Source organism: Pinus tabuliformis, chromosome 5_2 (genome assembly GCF_031772625.1).
Source record: "Pinus tabuliformis cultivar Carrire ecotype Pingquan chromosome 5_2, CPIR1, whole genome shotgun sequence".
Taxonomy (NCBI): Eukaryota; Viridiplantae; Streptophyta; class Pinopsida; order Pinales; family Pinaceae; genus Pinus; species Pinus tabuliformis.
Genome location: NC_142306.1, coordinates 742,362,717 through 742,376,099, shown reverse-complemented (window position 1 = coordinate 742,376,099; position 13,383 = coordinate 742,362,717). Strand labels below are relative to the sequence as shown.

Here is a 13,383-nt window from a genome sequence, read left to right as displayed (position 1 = left end):
ACGTTTCCTGCCCCGTCAACATCAGTATATCCATGAAGTCGAACATCTCCGACAGAATATTTAAATCCAAGGGTAATCGTCTCATGCAAGTATCTCAAAATGTCTTTGGCAGCAACCCAATGTGCATGGAGAGGTTTGATCATGAATTGACTCAGGGTGTTCACTGCATAGCATATGTCTTGGGTGTTCTCTACGAAAATTAGAGACCCAATCAACTGTCTATACTCGGATGGATTCGCCAAATTGGGTCCTGCAGCTTCTCCACGTAGCTTCTTGAAATTCATTTCCATCGGTGTGGCCAGGAACTTGCATTTTGTCATTCCAAACCTTTCCAACAACTTCGCGACATATTTTCCTTGTGAAAGGAAAATCTCATTGGGCCTTTGCCACACCTCAAGGCCTAGCAAGTAGTGCATGAGTCCAAGGTCCATCTCGAATTCAGAAGCAACTCCCGCTTACACTCAATCATCAGGGGCTCATTACTTGTAATAACCGAAAAATTGAAATACAGAAACAGTAAAGAATTTAAAGCAGGTACCTACCTGAACTGCTGCAGATGATGTTGCCTGCGGCTACGCTGCTCCAATTACCGGGAGACCAATTCCACCCAGCCAAACTAAGCAGAGCCTGGTTGCTCAATCCAGTAAGCTTCTCAGCAGAAGCTCACTGTCCCCCGCTCCCAGAACCTCAGAATGATTAAGCTCTTCCAATGGCCGACTTTCCTCCCTTCTGAATTCCTCCTCCTGGTTTTACCTCCGTTGTTCAACCCCCCCCCCCTGCAGCCACCGCTTTCCTTCCTACCGCCACGCCTTTGCATGTGTTTTGAGACCATCAGATATTTTGTAATGACCTTGGGTACTGAAATACATTCACGCTTTATTAATCTGTGATCACATTTTATTATATTTTTTATATATGTACTTTATATAACAAAGTCTGATTTATATGTCTTTTTTTTATATAAGGTTTAATTTATATTTATATTTATTATAAAGTTTGGTTTATATTTATTATAAAGTTTTATTTATATTTATTTTAATATGAAGTTTATTCATATTTGTTTTAATATAAAGTTTAGAACTTTATATTAGTTAATTATTTATATTATTATTTAACCCTTATTCTATTCTATTAGTATGATTTTTATCATTATTCTGGGGCATATAATATATATGTATATATATTCCTCTTGATCTAACCATACATTATGCGATGTTGATGAACGAGTAGAACTTCTTTCCCCAGAAGAGTCATGGTATTTAGTACTTATAATCAATTTAATATAAAATACTAGTGCGGTGTATGCGACACATGCATATGTAGCTATCATATGCATGTACCATATACCTGCTATTATGGTTGCGTTCTTTGTATTTATAGATGGGTTGTTACACTACTTGTCAAAAATAGATCATCAACATATAAAACTAAAATCAAAGGCATACCTTGGACCACCTTGATGTAGAGGTTGGGAAAGTGTTGCTTCTTGTGAATCCAAGCTTCACCAAGTATCTATGTCAGCATACCATGTTCTGGGGGCTTGCTTCAAGCAATACAATGCCTTCTTCAACCTGCAAACGTGTGTCTTTCGGTCCTCCACTTCAAATCCATGTGGTTGCTCAACAAAAACTTCTTCTTGTAACATGCCATGAAGGAATGTCGTCTTCACCATCCATTTGAAGGAGGGTCCATCCTTGACTTGCAACAATGGAAACTATCGAATGAATGGTGGTATATCGGGCTAGAAGAGCAAATTATCATAATCTTCTCCCTATGTTTGGGAGAATCCTCTCGCCACGAACCTCGCATTATACTTCTCAATGTTTTCATCAACTCCATTTGTCAAAAGTTGTTCTGCCTCCTACATATCAACAGTTGGGTTGTTGTTTATTGCATATTTATAGCCCTAAAGTAATCTATCACTGTGATTGAAAATTACAAGGTTGAAGTATGGTTATCCTAGAGGCATGAATTAGAAAATTGAAACAATGCATTGAGCCATACAATGTTTTTAAAAAGGCAAACGCTCTAGCAATGGACTAATAGATACATATTTACCTCTGATTGTTCTGGAGCTTGACCAGAATTAAATCAAGGGTTTTGAGACTTCATTAAGGGCAAATTTCTTGAAATCATATTCAGCAGTCTAGGTAGAAGCATGAGACAGGTCGTCCTGTAGCAAAGGCACAAATTCGAAGACATTTGTTGATTAGTTCATTGGCTTATCATTTGGGAAGCTATAATTGGTTGCAGAGAATTGATATTATTGTTGTTGTAGTCTAGTGGTTCTCCTTGGATTGAGACAGAAAAGAATCCTGACATTGGTGGCTAAGTATGAACTTTGTATTGGACAGTGCACTGGGTGCCATTTTGATATAATGGATATATTCATGAGCCTAATTTGATCATATGTTGTCTTCTCTCTATATTCTAAAGCTTTGTGTTTGGAAACATGAATGAAAATCTTTAAAATTATGTTTTTTTATAAAAAAATTAAATATTTAATGTATTTTTTACAACGACAGAGTCATTGAAATCAAACTAGCCAAGTTGATACCGAGTTGGAGTCTGAGTCAGAGCCGACCCTTGGTCATTTCCAAACCGGAGTCGGAGTTTCAAAACATTGCGTAGGAGTGGGAGCAGATTCTCCAAAATGTCAAAAAGTCTCAAAGGGAAAGTCTCAGGTGCTTTCTTTCAGTTTCTCTGTAAAATCATTCCTTGTAAAAGCAATTGTTGCTGAAGATTAATAAAGCCCTCATCTGCTGTACCGGTTTTCCCCAATTGGGTTTTTCCGGGGACAATTGTCCAAAAACAACTGTGTTGATGTGATTGGTTCTTGTGCATGTATTTTTCTCTAGGTAATTGTGTGATAACTGCAATAGAATTTATTTTAATATTTGCTAAAGGGATTTCGTAAATAACTTATTGTGAATAATAAGTAGGTGAAATAAATCAATTCCTGCAGTAGAATTTCAGTTTAGAAATTTTCACAAGGCATTCATAGCAGAAAAAGAGATCAAGCAAAAGACATTCATAGCAGAAAAAGAGATCAAGCAGAAGACATTCGTAGCAGAAGAAGAGATCAAGCCCTTTCGTCAACAAGCTTTGAGGACAAAGCTTTTTGAAGGGGAAGACAATGCTATGAACATAAATTATGTAAAATGTAATAAATATAGGTAAGAAATAATAATCATAATAATATGTACTTAAATAATAATTAGTTAAACAAAGAGGCATGTCTCTACAAACATGACTCTTTGTGAAAGGGTACTTACCTGGCTATATATACAGGACCCTCATTCTCATTTGTATCATCCTACATCAATTTTTTATACAATATAAAATTTACAAGAACTGTCCTACAATGGATGTCTTTGTCCACGAAGTATTTTAAATGTTTCCACTGTGTATATGACTTTTGGTCGTTACAGTTTTATATATAACTTATTTCTTGGAAGAAATAAAAAGGTTTAGGTGTGAATGCTCATCAAATGGAATAAAAATTCACATGGTTTGCTCCAAATATTTTTTGGGTAGACGCAAGATTCTATAGGTAGAGCTGCAAGTTGCCAAGTCTAATCGAATCTCCACCCTAGACAACTCAATTTGACTGGAGAACGAACAATTCTAGCTCGAAATCCAGGTTGACCCACCCTAAACCGCCTAAACCCAAGAAGTTTTACTAGGAATTGTCACATTTAATTTTAGCAAAACCCTGAGTTAACATAAAATTGTCAAGTCATATGATTTCATACTTGACTCGAAGTCTTCAATCCTGAAAATGGATGATTTACTATTTATGAACCATCGGCCAAGTTGGTTCATGAATCATAACTCCATGCCATCGTCCATGGCAATTTTGAATTGATGGATGAATTTTCATATGATCATTAGCGATTGACTGTGTTCCAATGATGAAGTTGGTTATGTTTAGAAATATTTTTTTGTATTTTATTCAGTATATTTGCATCATATTAAATGTAATCTCCCATGGATAACTACAAAATTATATATCTTTCTTAAAAATCTATATTTTTTATATTTTTCATGACTTCAACATAGTCCGAGGTGACTAGCATTTTTGCCAAGTCTCAAATCAAGTTTGACTCTTTGGCCAAAATGAGTCCTGTGTTGAGTCAAATGCGATGAAAGGGACGCATATGTGGGAAGGAATCTAGCAACTATGATTGAAAGATACCAGGAATTTATATTTATCCAAAACCTAAATATGTTCATTAAACAGTCCAATAGCTCACAATGAAAGCAATGGGCATATTGAAATATGAATATAATGATTACGGGGAGAAAACGCCTACACGAAAGGCCTGGAAAATGACAAAGCAATAGAATGATTTCTATAAAAACATGAATTCATAAATTTTTCTTTCCGAATTAGAATCCAGAAAGGGAAACACAATACATAAACTATATGGATAGCAAAGGAAATCCAAACTGGAAATAGTAATCTATGATAATGAGTCAAAAGTTCCTGCCCCTCTCTCATTTATAAGTCCTAGACACATTTAAAGGCAAAGAAGTTTGTTTAGCTCCACACAATATATAAATATAATGGCACTTTAAATGCATTTACAGTTTTGGAAATGAACTGCAGAAGAAAGACTTACTTCGGAAGAGGCTTCATCTGAGACCCTTTCCAATCAATAACAATATCATGAAGAAATTGCCAACATGAGAAGAAAAAACCACTAAAAGCAGCATCCCGAAAGATTCCTGGTCGAAGGCCCCTCCACAAGACACTCCAACCTTCCAAGGATATGGAAGACATAGGCCCTTTTAGGTCCCTGACAAAAGGAGGCTGACCGGATCCAGTGATTAGCCATGGATACTCTTTAAGGGCACTAATCACATTGGAATGCTTACAAGGCAATGCTGATAGAAGGCGAGAAACTCGATCCCACTGTCTTTTATCAGGAGAATAACCAGGCAGCAATTTTGAAACAATTGATGTGTTTCTGGGTAACGGAAAGCTCTTCTCAGCAGATGGATGCCTCGTAATAGATGTTACTTGTGCACGTACCTTAAACAAGTCAAAAGGTGTGACTACAAAAGATTCCAGCGCACCAGAAGCAAGGCCTGCCAAAAAGGCTTCAGAAACATATACATAATTCTCCTCCCGACCATCTGCAGCACCATGAAGTAAAAGAATATAAAAAATCATTCTCTGACATTAATAATGATTTCAATCCATAGACTTTCTCGGTGAATGGTAGCGTGTTAATAAATCATCATACATAGATAGTTTCTTTCACAGAAACAGCAATCAACAAACTATGATATTTAGGACAGTGCTTAACTACAAAGCTCTTCACCTCAGAAACACTTGCAATTTCCAATTAGGAATGTAATTAATAACAGATGTGCAAAAAGACTGAAGTATGCACATTCAAATGTGCAAGGACTGGAGAATACACATTCATCCAATGACTTTCTATAGGGAGGTAGGTTCAGTTATCAAAATAGTAGATAACACTTTGTGGTCATTGAGTCATCCCATTTAGCTAAAAGCCTAAAACATCTAGCCATGCAAGACTCTTTCTATGCACGAAAGTAAGAATCTCTAGGAGTAGATTGGCTATTAAAAAAAATAATTTGTAAGAATTAGATAAACCAGCATATCCAGTTACAGGCTACATGTTCATTTCATAAGATTTTCCCTATTGCCTCGTTCATCTCATCTATTGCTTCAGTTTTATACCAATTGAAAATCTGATAAATACAGTTTAAAGCATGTCACAGTACATATAATGAGCAGTAAAACCCTTCTCAAAAAAAGTGGCAATAATGTTAAGTGTGTAAAATTCTCAAAAAAATATTAAGGACATTAAACATTTGAGGTGCTCTAAATAACCTCTAGACCCTCAACAAAAAGAAAAATAACAACTAAATATCAGAGCATTAGAATGACTCAAATTATACTTGAACTGGATGCATTGAAATTATTGTCATCCAAGGTAAAAGGGAAAGGCCTAATAAACTTATTTACGAATGGCAATCCCTTTCTTTACAAATCATGAACTGACTTCAGCCCATATTCCAGAAAACATGGAAACTACGATATATATATATATATATATATATATATATATATAGATAGATAGATATATCGGTGTACTTTGACTCAGACAACACTTGCAAGCCCTGTTGAGTCTTAGCTGGGCCAAGTATTTGTTAAATTTCCAAATACCAGCCAAGATTTATTTACAGAAAAATAAATACTGACTTACGGAAAAATAAAATCATCGGTATTTTTAACCTCTAGAAATATATATATATATGCCGCGGAATTTAAACCCAAGAGATCAATCACACATTGCCAAAATAATTCGCCCACAACTATTCTGCATCATCTATTAATCTGGAAAATCTCAGTTTTCAACCCACAAAGATAAGGAAAAATACAATAACTGGAACCTGTAACTCAGCCCCCACAGGATAAATTCACCCCCAAAAAACTCAGCCACCTGAAAATCAGCCTCTAAAGGAAGTCAGCCCAGAGAAATTTGGCCCAATCAATCTACTGGCAAATCAATGTTGCACCTTCCCACCAGCTACCACCGCGCCTTAGAAATTCACCTCCAGCAAATTGACTTCTCCCATTAAATTCACCCCCCTCTCTTCAGCAACTCAGCCCTGCAATCTCCACAACTCGACCTCCTAGATGCGCTCTCGAATCCTCCTGTACTTCTCATCCTCTGAGCTTCAGTGTCTTGAACCACTCGCACTAGAGAAAATATCTTTCAGTAGAGAAAATATCTTTCTCTTGTTGTGACTCACTCTCTTGTGTTATTGTGTGTCTTCACCTCTTCACTAGGCTTCTTTTATAACCCAAATCCCTAACCCTAATCTCCCTTCTAGAAGATCTTGGAGGTCAATGGTTGAGATTATTTCTAAGTCACTAAAATACTTAAATTATTTATGCTTAGAAAATTACTTAATAGTCCACAATAATTAATTGACTTTAACTATTGTACTTTTCCTAACTTAGACTTAGGAAAAAGACATAAATCACTTACTCCAACAAGCAAGCACCTAGAGAGGCAATAAATTATCTCCCACATGCTTAGACACCAAGCATATGCAAAAGACCTTCCGAAGCTACCACAAGCTTCAACACTCCCTCCTAGCAAGGAAGGGATTCTCCACCACCCCGAGCTTACCTCGGTACTTCACAAACTTCCCTTTCATTAGAGGCCTAGTGAGAATATCTACCACCTGCTCCTCTGTAGAAATGTATTGTAGTCTCACATCACCTCTCTGAAACTTGTCTCTAATGAAATGATATATGATCTCAATGTGCTTGGACCAATCATGAAACACTGGATTCTTAAAAAGCTTGATGTAACTTTGATTATCACAGTGAATCACCGTTGGCCCATTCTGCAGATTAAGTTGTCCTACAAGCATCTTGCGAAGCCATACTGCCTCATAGCTCACCATACTCGTTGCCATGTACTTTGCCTCTACTGAACTAAGTGTCATTGATTGTTGCTTCCTATTGTTGAAGAAAGTGTAACTAGGTTAGGTCTTCATAAATGTACTCTTGATATTTGTATTTATTCAAGAAAAGAGATATTATTTTTGTTATATTTATCAATGAGTTTCTTGCTCATTGAAGTAGGTCAAGCACATATTTAAGTGCTTCTAGGAAGTTAAAGAGTCAATGTATTTATTGAAGACCCGTAAGGGCTTGTTACACTAGGTAATAATATGTATTAGAGTCATAAGAAGACCTCCAAGCAAAGTCATAAGCCTCCTCCAAGCAATGGCACCATCAAAAGAAGCAATACGAATTATATCAGGCAAGTCGGCCTCAAGTCGGCCTAAAAGAAGGAGACAGCCTCCTACATAAGGAGCCATTCGACCTCCTCAAAGCACAATGATATCATCTCTGAAATCAGCGAGAAAGAGGACGAGTGAAGGGTACGGAAAAGTCAAGGAAAGAGGTCTCCAAGTGCAGAGAAGAAGGAAGGAAGAAAAGCGAAGTTTTGGGACTGTTCTAGGGCTAATTACAGTCACACATGCAAAGGAAAAGAAGGCAACTCTGCAGTCATATTAAGCTCTCCTATTGCAGTCATAAAGGAGAAGTGTTTGGGCTAACAAAGAGTGCCTATAAGGCCTCTCACTCAAGCGAGGAAAAAGGCTATACAAGCGAAGGAAGAAGGAGAAGTCTAACATAGTTCTTGTGAGGGTATTCCCTCACACGTGCGAAGAACTAGGGCTACTTTACTGCTGCCCTAAGACTGCAATCTTTGTGAAAGAAAAGAAGGTTCGGTTGGGAGGCAACAAGGTCATCTTCTTAAGTTAGAAAGGCTCCATCTCAAGTGAAGGAAGAAAAGGACAAGGATCATTCTAGAGCATACAATCTAAGGTTTCTACAGTTGTCGGAAGAAGTGCCGAAGGGAGGAAGACAAAGCGTTGGAAGGAGGACGAACTGTTGCAAGAGGAAGTAATCTTGAAAGGGCTTGACTTGTACTTGGAGGATCTTCTTGTCAAGGGTCTAGGGTTTGCAATTGATCAATAGAAGCTTCAATAAGAGAAATTTACGAAAGGGTTTTCCTCTCTAAGAGAGAGACGTTTTTCCTGCAAGAGAGCCAACATCTTGTGTTCTTGTTTGTTGTGTTTTGGTAGCAGTTTGATGAAGTAAACACACACACTAATAAAAAGAAGAAGAAGATCAATCTAACAATGATAAATTGTAAAAGTGCTTCACAAGTTGTTATCAAGTCTAGAAGAATCCCACTATACATCATTGCCCTTGATCCTTCAACACCTATTGTACTAACGGATCATAGTTAATCCCAAGTTGTAGCAACATCCAAACGTGGATTTTCTATCCACAGCACTCCCTACCCAATCAGAATTTGTGTACCCTAACAACTCCACTCCACCAACACTGACATATCCCAATACAAAGTCTATCATACCTCACAAGTACCTCAGCAAAGGCTTCACTACCACTGGATGAATTTGTTACCCACCACCAATGGGGTGACCTCTATAGGTGAAACCTTCTCCTAGATTTGTTTACAACTGGAAGTCAACAACCGCTTGAAGCCACCTGATAGCTCGATGTGTCACCATTCTTTGCCACCTGAGCCAGCCATTGTGCGCCCTCGCTCCTATGTTATGATCATATATTTTGAAGGTGGGCCTTGTTGAAGAATGTAACTAGGTTCGGTCTTCATAAATGTATTTGAGTCATTATGTAATGTTCTTATCAAAAGAATGAAAAAGAAAAATTTTATTATTGTTACAATAACTTATTAAAGCATGGGTTTCATGCTTGGGTCATCTTTTATTAGCCAAATTCCCCATTGTGGACTCCTAGGATTTATATTGAGTCATTAGAGTCATTGTACATTTTATGAGACCCTTCTTGGGCTTTTGAATCATGTCAAAAGCTTTATTATTGAGTCAAATAAAGTATTTGACACCTCCACACCAAGACGGCCTCAAACTGGGCAATTCGACCTCACCCAAAGCCTACATATACAAGCAGTTCGAATTCATTTGGAGCATCTCTCTCACAAGTTCGATATCCCAGTGAAGGAGGCAGAAAAAGTGCGCAATTCCAAGAAGAGAAGAAGTGCTGGAAGGATTAAGGTCGAAAGTTTTGGGCTATCTCTCTCTCTCTTATGCGAAGTTACTAGGGCATTTTTTGAATCGAAATTTTACTGCTGGAAGGGTCGAAATTTTGAAATTGTTGGGTCGAAGACTCTGGAAGGTCGAAATTCTGGATTCGTTGGGTCGAAGTGCTATCGCTGCAAGGTCGAAGATCTAGGTCAAAGTTGCTAGAAGGAGAGCCTGACTTGGTGGTTGGAGGAGGTTTATGTCTAGTTTCAAGAGTCTTGGATTATCTCAAGAAAACTATTAAAGGAAGAAATTTTGACTGGGTTTTCCCCTAGATAGGTTTTTTTCCCTGGTAGAGTGCCTACATCTTGTGTCACGTGTTTTTGGGATTTTCATACACACATAATTTGGTAATTGCTTGATGAAAGATAATATAACAAAGAAGCCAACTTAATTCTCAAATAATTATCAAGAAAGAGAAATCTAACCCTAACTCTACTAGCATTGATTTCTCAACATGGTTTCAGAGCTAAGGTTAAGGAAGATTGAAGATCACTCCATTGGCTCGAAGGAAATGGTTACTCCCTCTATGATAAGTTATATGAGAATGGGATTCAATACCGTAGGAAGTTGGATCAAGAAGATCTTCTACTACTTATTCAACAAGGTCAAATGTCAAGGGTTCTTGGCTGCACTTAACAAGTTCACTCAATGATGATAATGCATGGATTATTGACAGGGGAGGGTACACAACTTCACTCTATCAAATGAACCATCTTCTCATGCAGTGGAATTGGGAGACAACAAAAGCTATATTGTTAAAGGCCTGGGATCAACATCTTTGAAGCTTGAGAATGGAGCAAAACTACATCTCAAGAATATACTATATGTTCAAGCTTTGAAAAAGAATTTGCTTTCAATTTCTTGCTTAGAAGATAAAGGGTATAGAGTTGCTTTTATTGATGGAAAGGTTTTGGTTTGGGGAAAAGATTCACGTATCGATAAAGCTAGGGTTATTGTTGTTCGTGAAGGAAGCTTATATAAAGTCATAACACCATCTCCTCAAGCTCTAGTTCATATAGAAATCAATCCCATTGAACTATGGCATAGAAGATATGGTCATCTACACTACAAGGTCATTCCCACTCTTAATCAACTGGTTCATGGCATCCCCAATATCAAAGGAGATCGTGAAGGAGTTCGCAAGGGATGTACTTTGGGTAAACATACAAAAAAACCATTTACAAATAGTGAAACAAGGTCTAAAGAAATATTAGACCTCATCCATTCTGATGTGTGTGGGCCTATGTCTGACATATCACTTGAAGGTCATCTTTACTATGTAACTTCATTGATGATCACTCCAAAAAGACATGGCTCTACCTTCTCAAGAAAAAGAAAGAAGTATTTGAGAAATTCAAGGAGTTTACATCTGAAGTGGAAACCCTAACCGAAAGAAAATAAAGACTTTGAGATCCAACAATGGTGGGAAATACACTTCTAAAGAATTGATTGCATATTGTAAAGAAGCAGGAATTAAGGGGGAGCTCATTGTGCCCTACTATCCCGAACAAAATAGAGTGGTTGAAAGAAAGAATAGGACAATTGAAGAAGGTATACGAACAATGCTCTTTGATCAAGACTTGCCAAAATTTCTATGAGGAGAAGCAGCAATGACAATCGTATATATTCAAAATATAAGTCGTCATAGAATTCTTGAGAATATTGCAACTGAGGAAGCATTCACAGAGAAGAAGCCAAGTGTGGACCATCTCCGAATCTTTGGGAGTCCTGCCTGTTGTCGCACAGAATGTCTAGGCACCGTGACAACGCTCAGATCGGGGGCTGTCACCCAAATCCCCTATCTCTATGTTTAAGTTGTCTCCCTATAGCAAGCTAAGGGGGTAGACCCTATGGACAAATGGGACGATGGAAAACCAGCTAGGAATCAACTGGCTCGGGAGACACAACGAGGCAATCGAATACTTGATTAAGTCTTAGCAAGATTTAGAATTTGATTAAATTTTAAATGATTAATACCAGTTCCTTATGGAGTCAATGATCTTGCTAGATAAAATGAAAACCAAGAAATTGATTAGTTGTTGTTGCTTAAGAAACAGAGGTATAATTCCACAATAAAACTTTTTAACAATCGCTCGAAAATATTTGCAAAATGTTTAACATGTAATGATCATTAAATAATCCAAACAATGACGATAGGTAGATGCAAGATATTTGACAGATACACAATGTCTTAGCAATTAAATTTTAAGAGATTCAAATACTTTAAACAACCACAAAATTTAAATGTTGGCCAATTTAGATCCTAGAATTTAAATGATTATGCTTAGTGACCCAAATCTAGGAAATGCACCACCTTCCTATAGTTAAACTTAGGATATAAAAAATTTAAGCACCTTTAACTATAGAGAAAAAAAAATGTTGATACCACAAAAATTTCTCCTTTAGATTTTACCCTTAGCCCGAAAAGACACCATGACGGAATTTTTAATTGACAATTTAATTACTCCTTAGGAGAAAATTTCGATGGGCTAAGCAAGACTAAATGTGGCCGAAATAAATCGAAAAAGATTTAATAATTTTTTAAATTTTTTAATGGGCCAAAGGCCACATAAAAAATTTAAAACCTCTAAATGTGAAATTTGTTTCAATTTTAAAACTTTAGGATATCTCAAAGTAACATTAAAAATGAAAATGAAGCCCCTATATATATATATATATATATATATATATATATATATATATATATTGAAAGCAGGGGATGACAATACTAGGTTCTTTCAAAATTATGCAAAAGGTAGAAAGGTATCAAACACCATCTGGAATCTACCTTTACCAAAGGGAGGAGTTGCCAATTCTTTCAATAAACTCTCCCATCTTGGCTCTACTCATTTCAGGAATCTATATAAAAGCCCTCTTGGTTCAAATCTTGCTGATATCATAAATGTGGCCAGACATTTCCCCAGATTTGTTAATGAGGACGAGGCAGAGGATCTATATGCACCTGTGACTACTGGAGAACTCGAAGGTACATTAAAATGGTTCAAGAAGGACAAGAGCCCAGGACCGGATGGCTGGACAATAGAATTCTACCTAGCATTTTATGACCTTCTGGGACAGGATCTATTGAAAGTTGTGGAAGAATGCAGATTATCTGGATCGTTGTACAATGCCATCAATTCGACCTTCATTGCCCTCATTCTTAAATCTGACACTCCTTCCTCTTTCAATGATTACAGGCCTATTTCATTGTGCAACTGTCTGTACAAAATTATCTCCAAGATCATAGCCAACAGACTCCGGCCTATCCTCTCCCGTCATATTGCCCCTCAGTAATTTGCCTTTCTTGAACATCGTCAAATTCATGAAGCCATTGGCTCAGCCCAAGAAGCTATACATTCAATCTGGACCAGACACCATAAGGGCATTATTCTCAAGATAGATCTGGCAAAAGCCTTTGACTGTGTCAGCTGGCTTTACATTAAGATGCTCCTTATCCATTTGGGCTTTCCTCATAACTTCATCACTTGGATTATGGCCTGCATCACCTCCCCTACCTTCAGTGTCCTCATTAATGGCTCTGCTTCTCATTTTTTTCGCTCCGAGAGGGGGCTTAGGCTGCCCTCTCTCTCCCCTCCTATTTTTGATTGTCATGGATGGACTTAGTCGCTTGATTGCTTCGTCTAAGAGGGATGGTGATCTCTGTGGTCTTAAGATATCTGATGCTTGCTTTCTCACCCACCTCCTATTTGTGGATGATGTTCTCATTTT

The 13,383-nt window shown here is 37.3% G+C and overlaps 1 protein-coding gene across 3 annotated transcripts in view; it reads right to left on the bottom strand.

Moving 5' to 3' along the window:
- The window catches only part of LOC149161370 (Mitochondrial substrate carrier family protein), a 308,927-nt gene that overhangs the window by 162,421 nt on the left and 133,123 nt on the right, over positions 1 to 13,383 (bottom strand). For all 3 annotated transcript variants that reach the window (XM_089436972.1, XM_089436973.1, XM_089436974.1), the window contains exon 4: positions 4,626 to 5,142. In XM_089436972.1, coding sequence (XP_089293098.1) covers positions 4,626 to 5,142 — 517 coding nt within the window. The remainder of the gene's footprint in view (positions 1 to 4,625; positions 5,143 to 13,383) is intronic.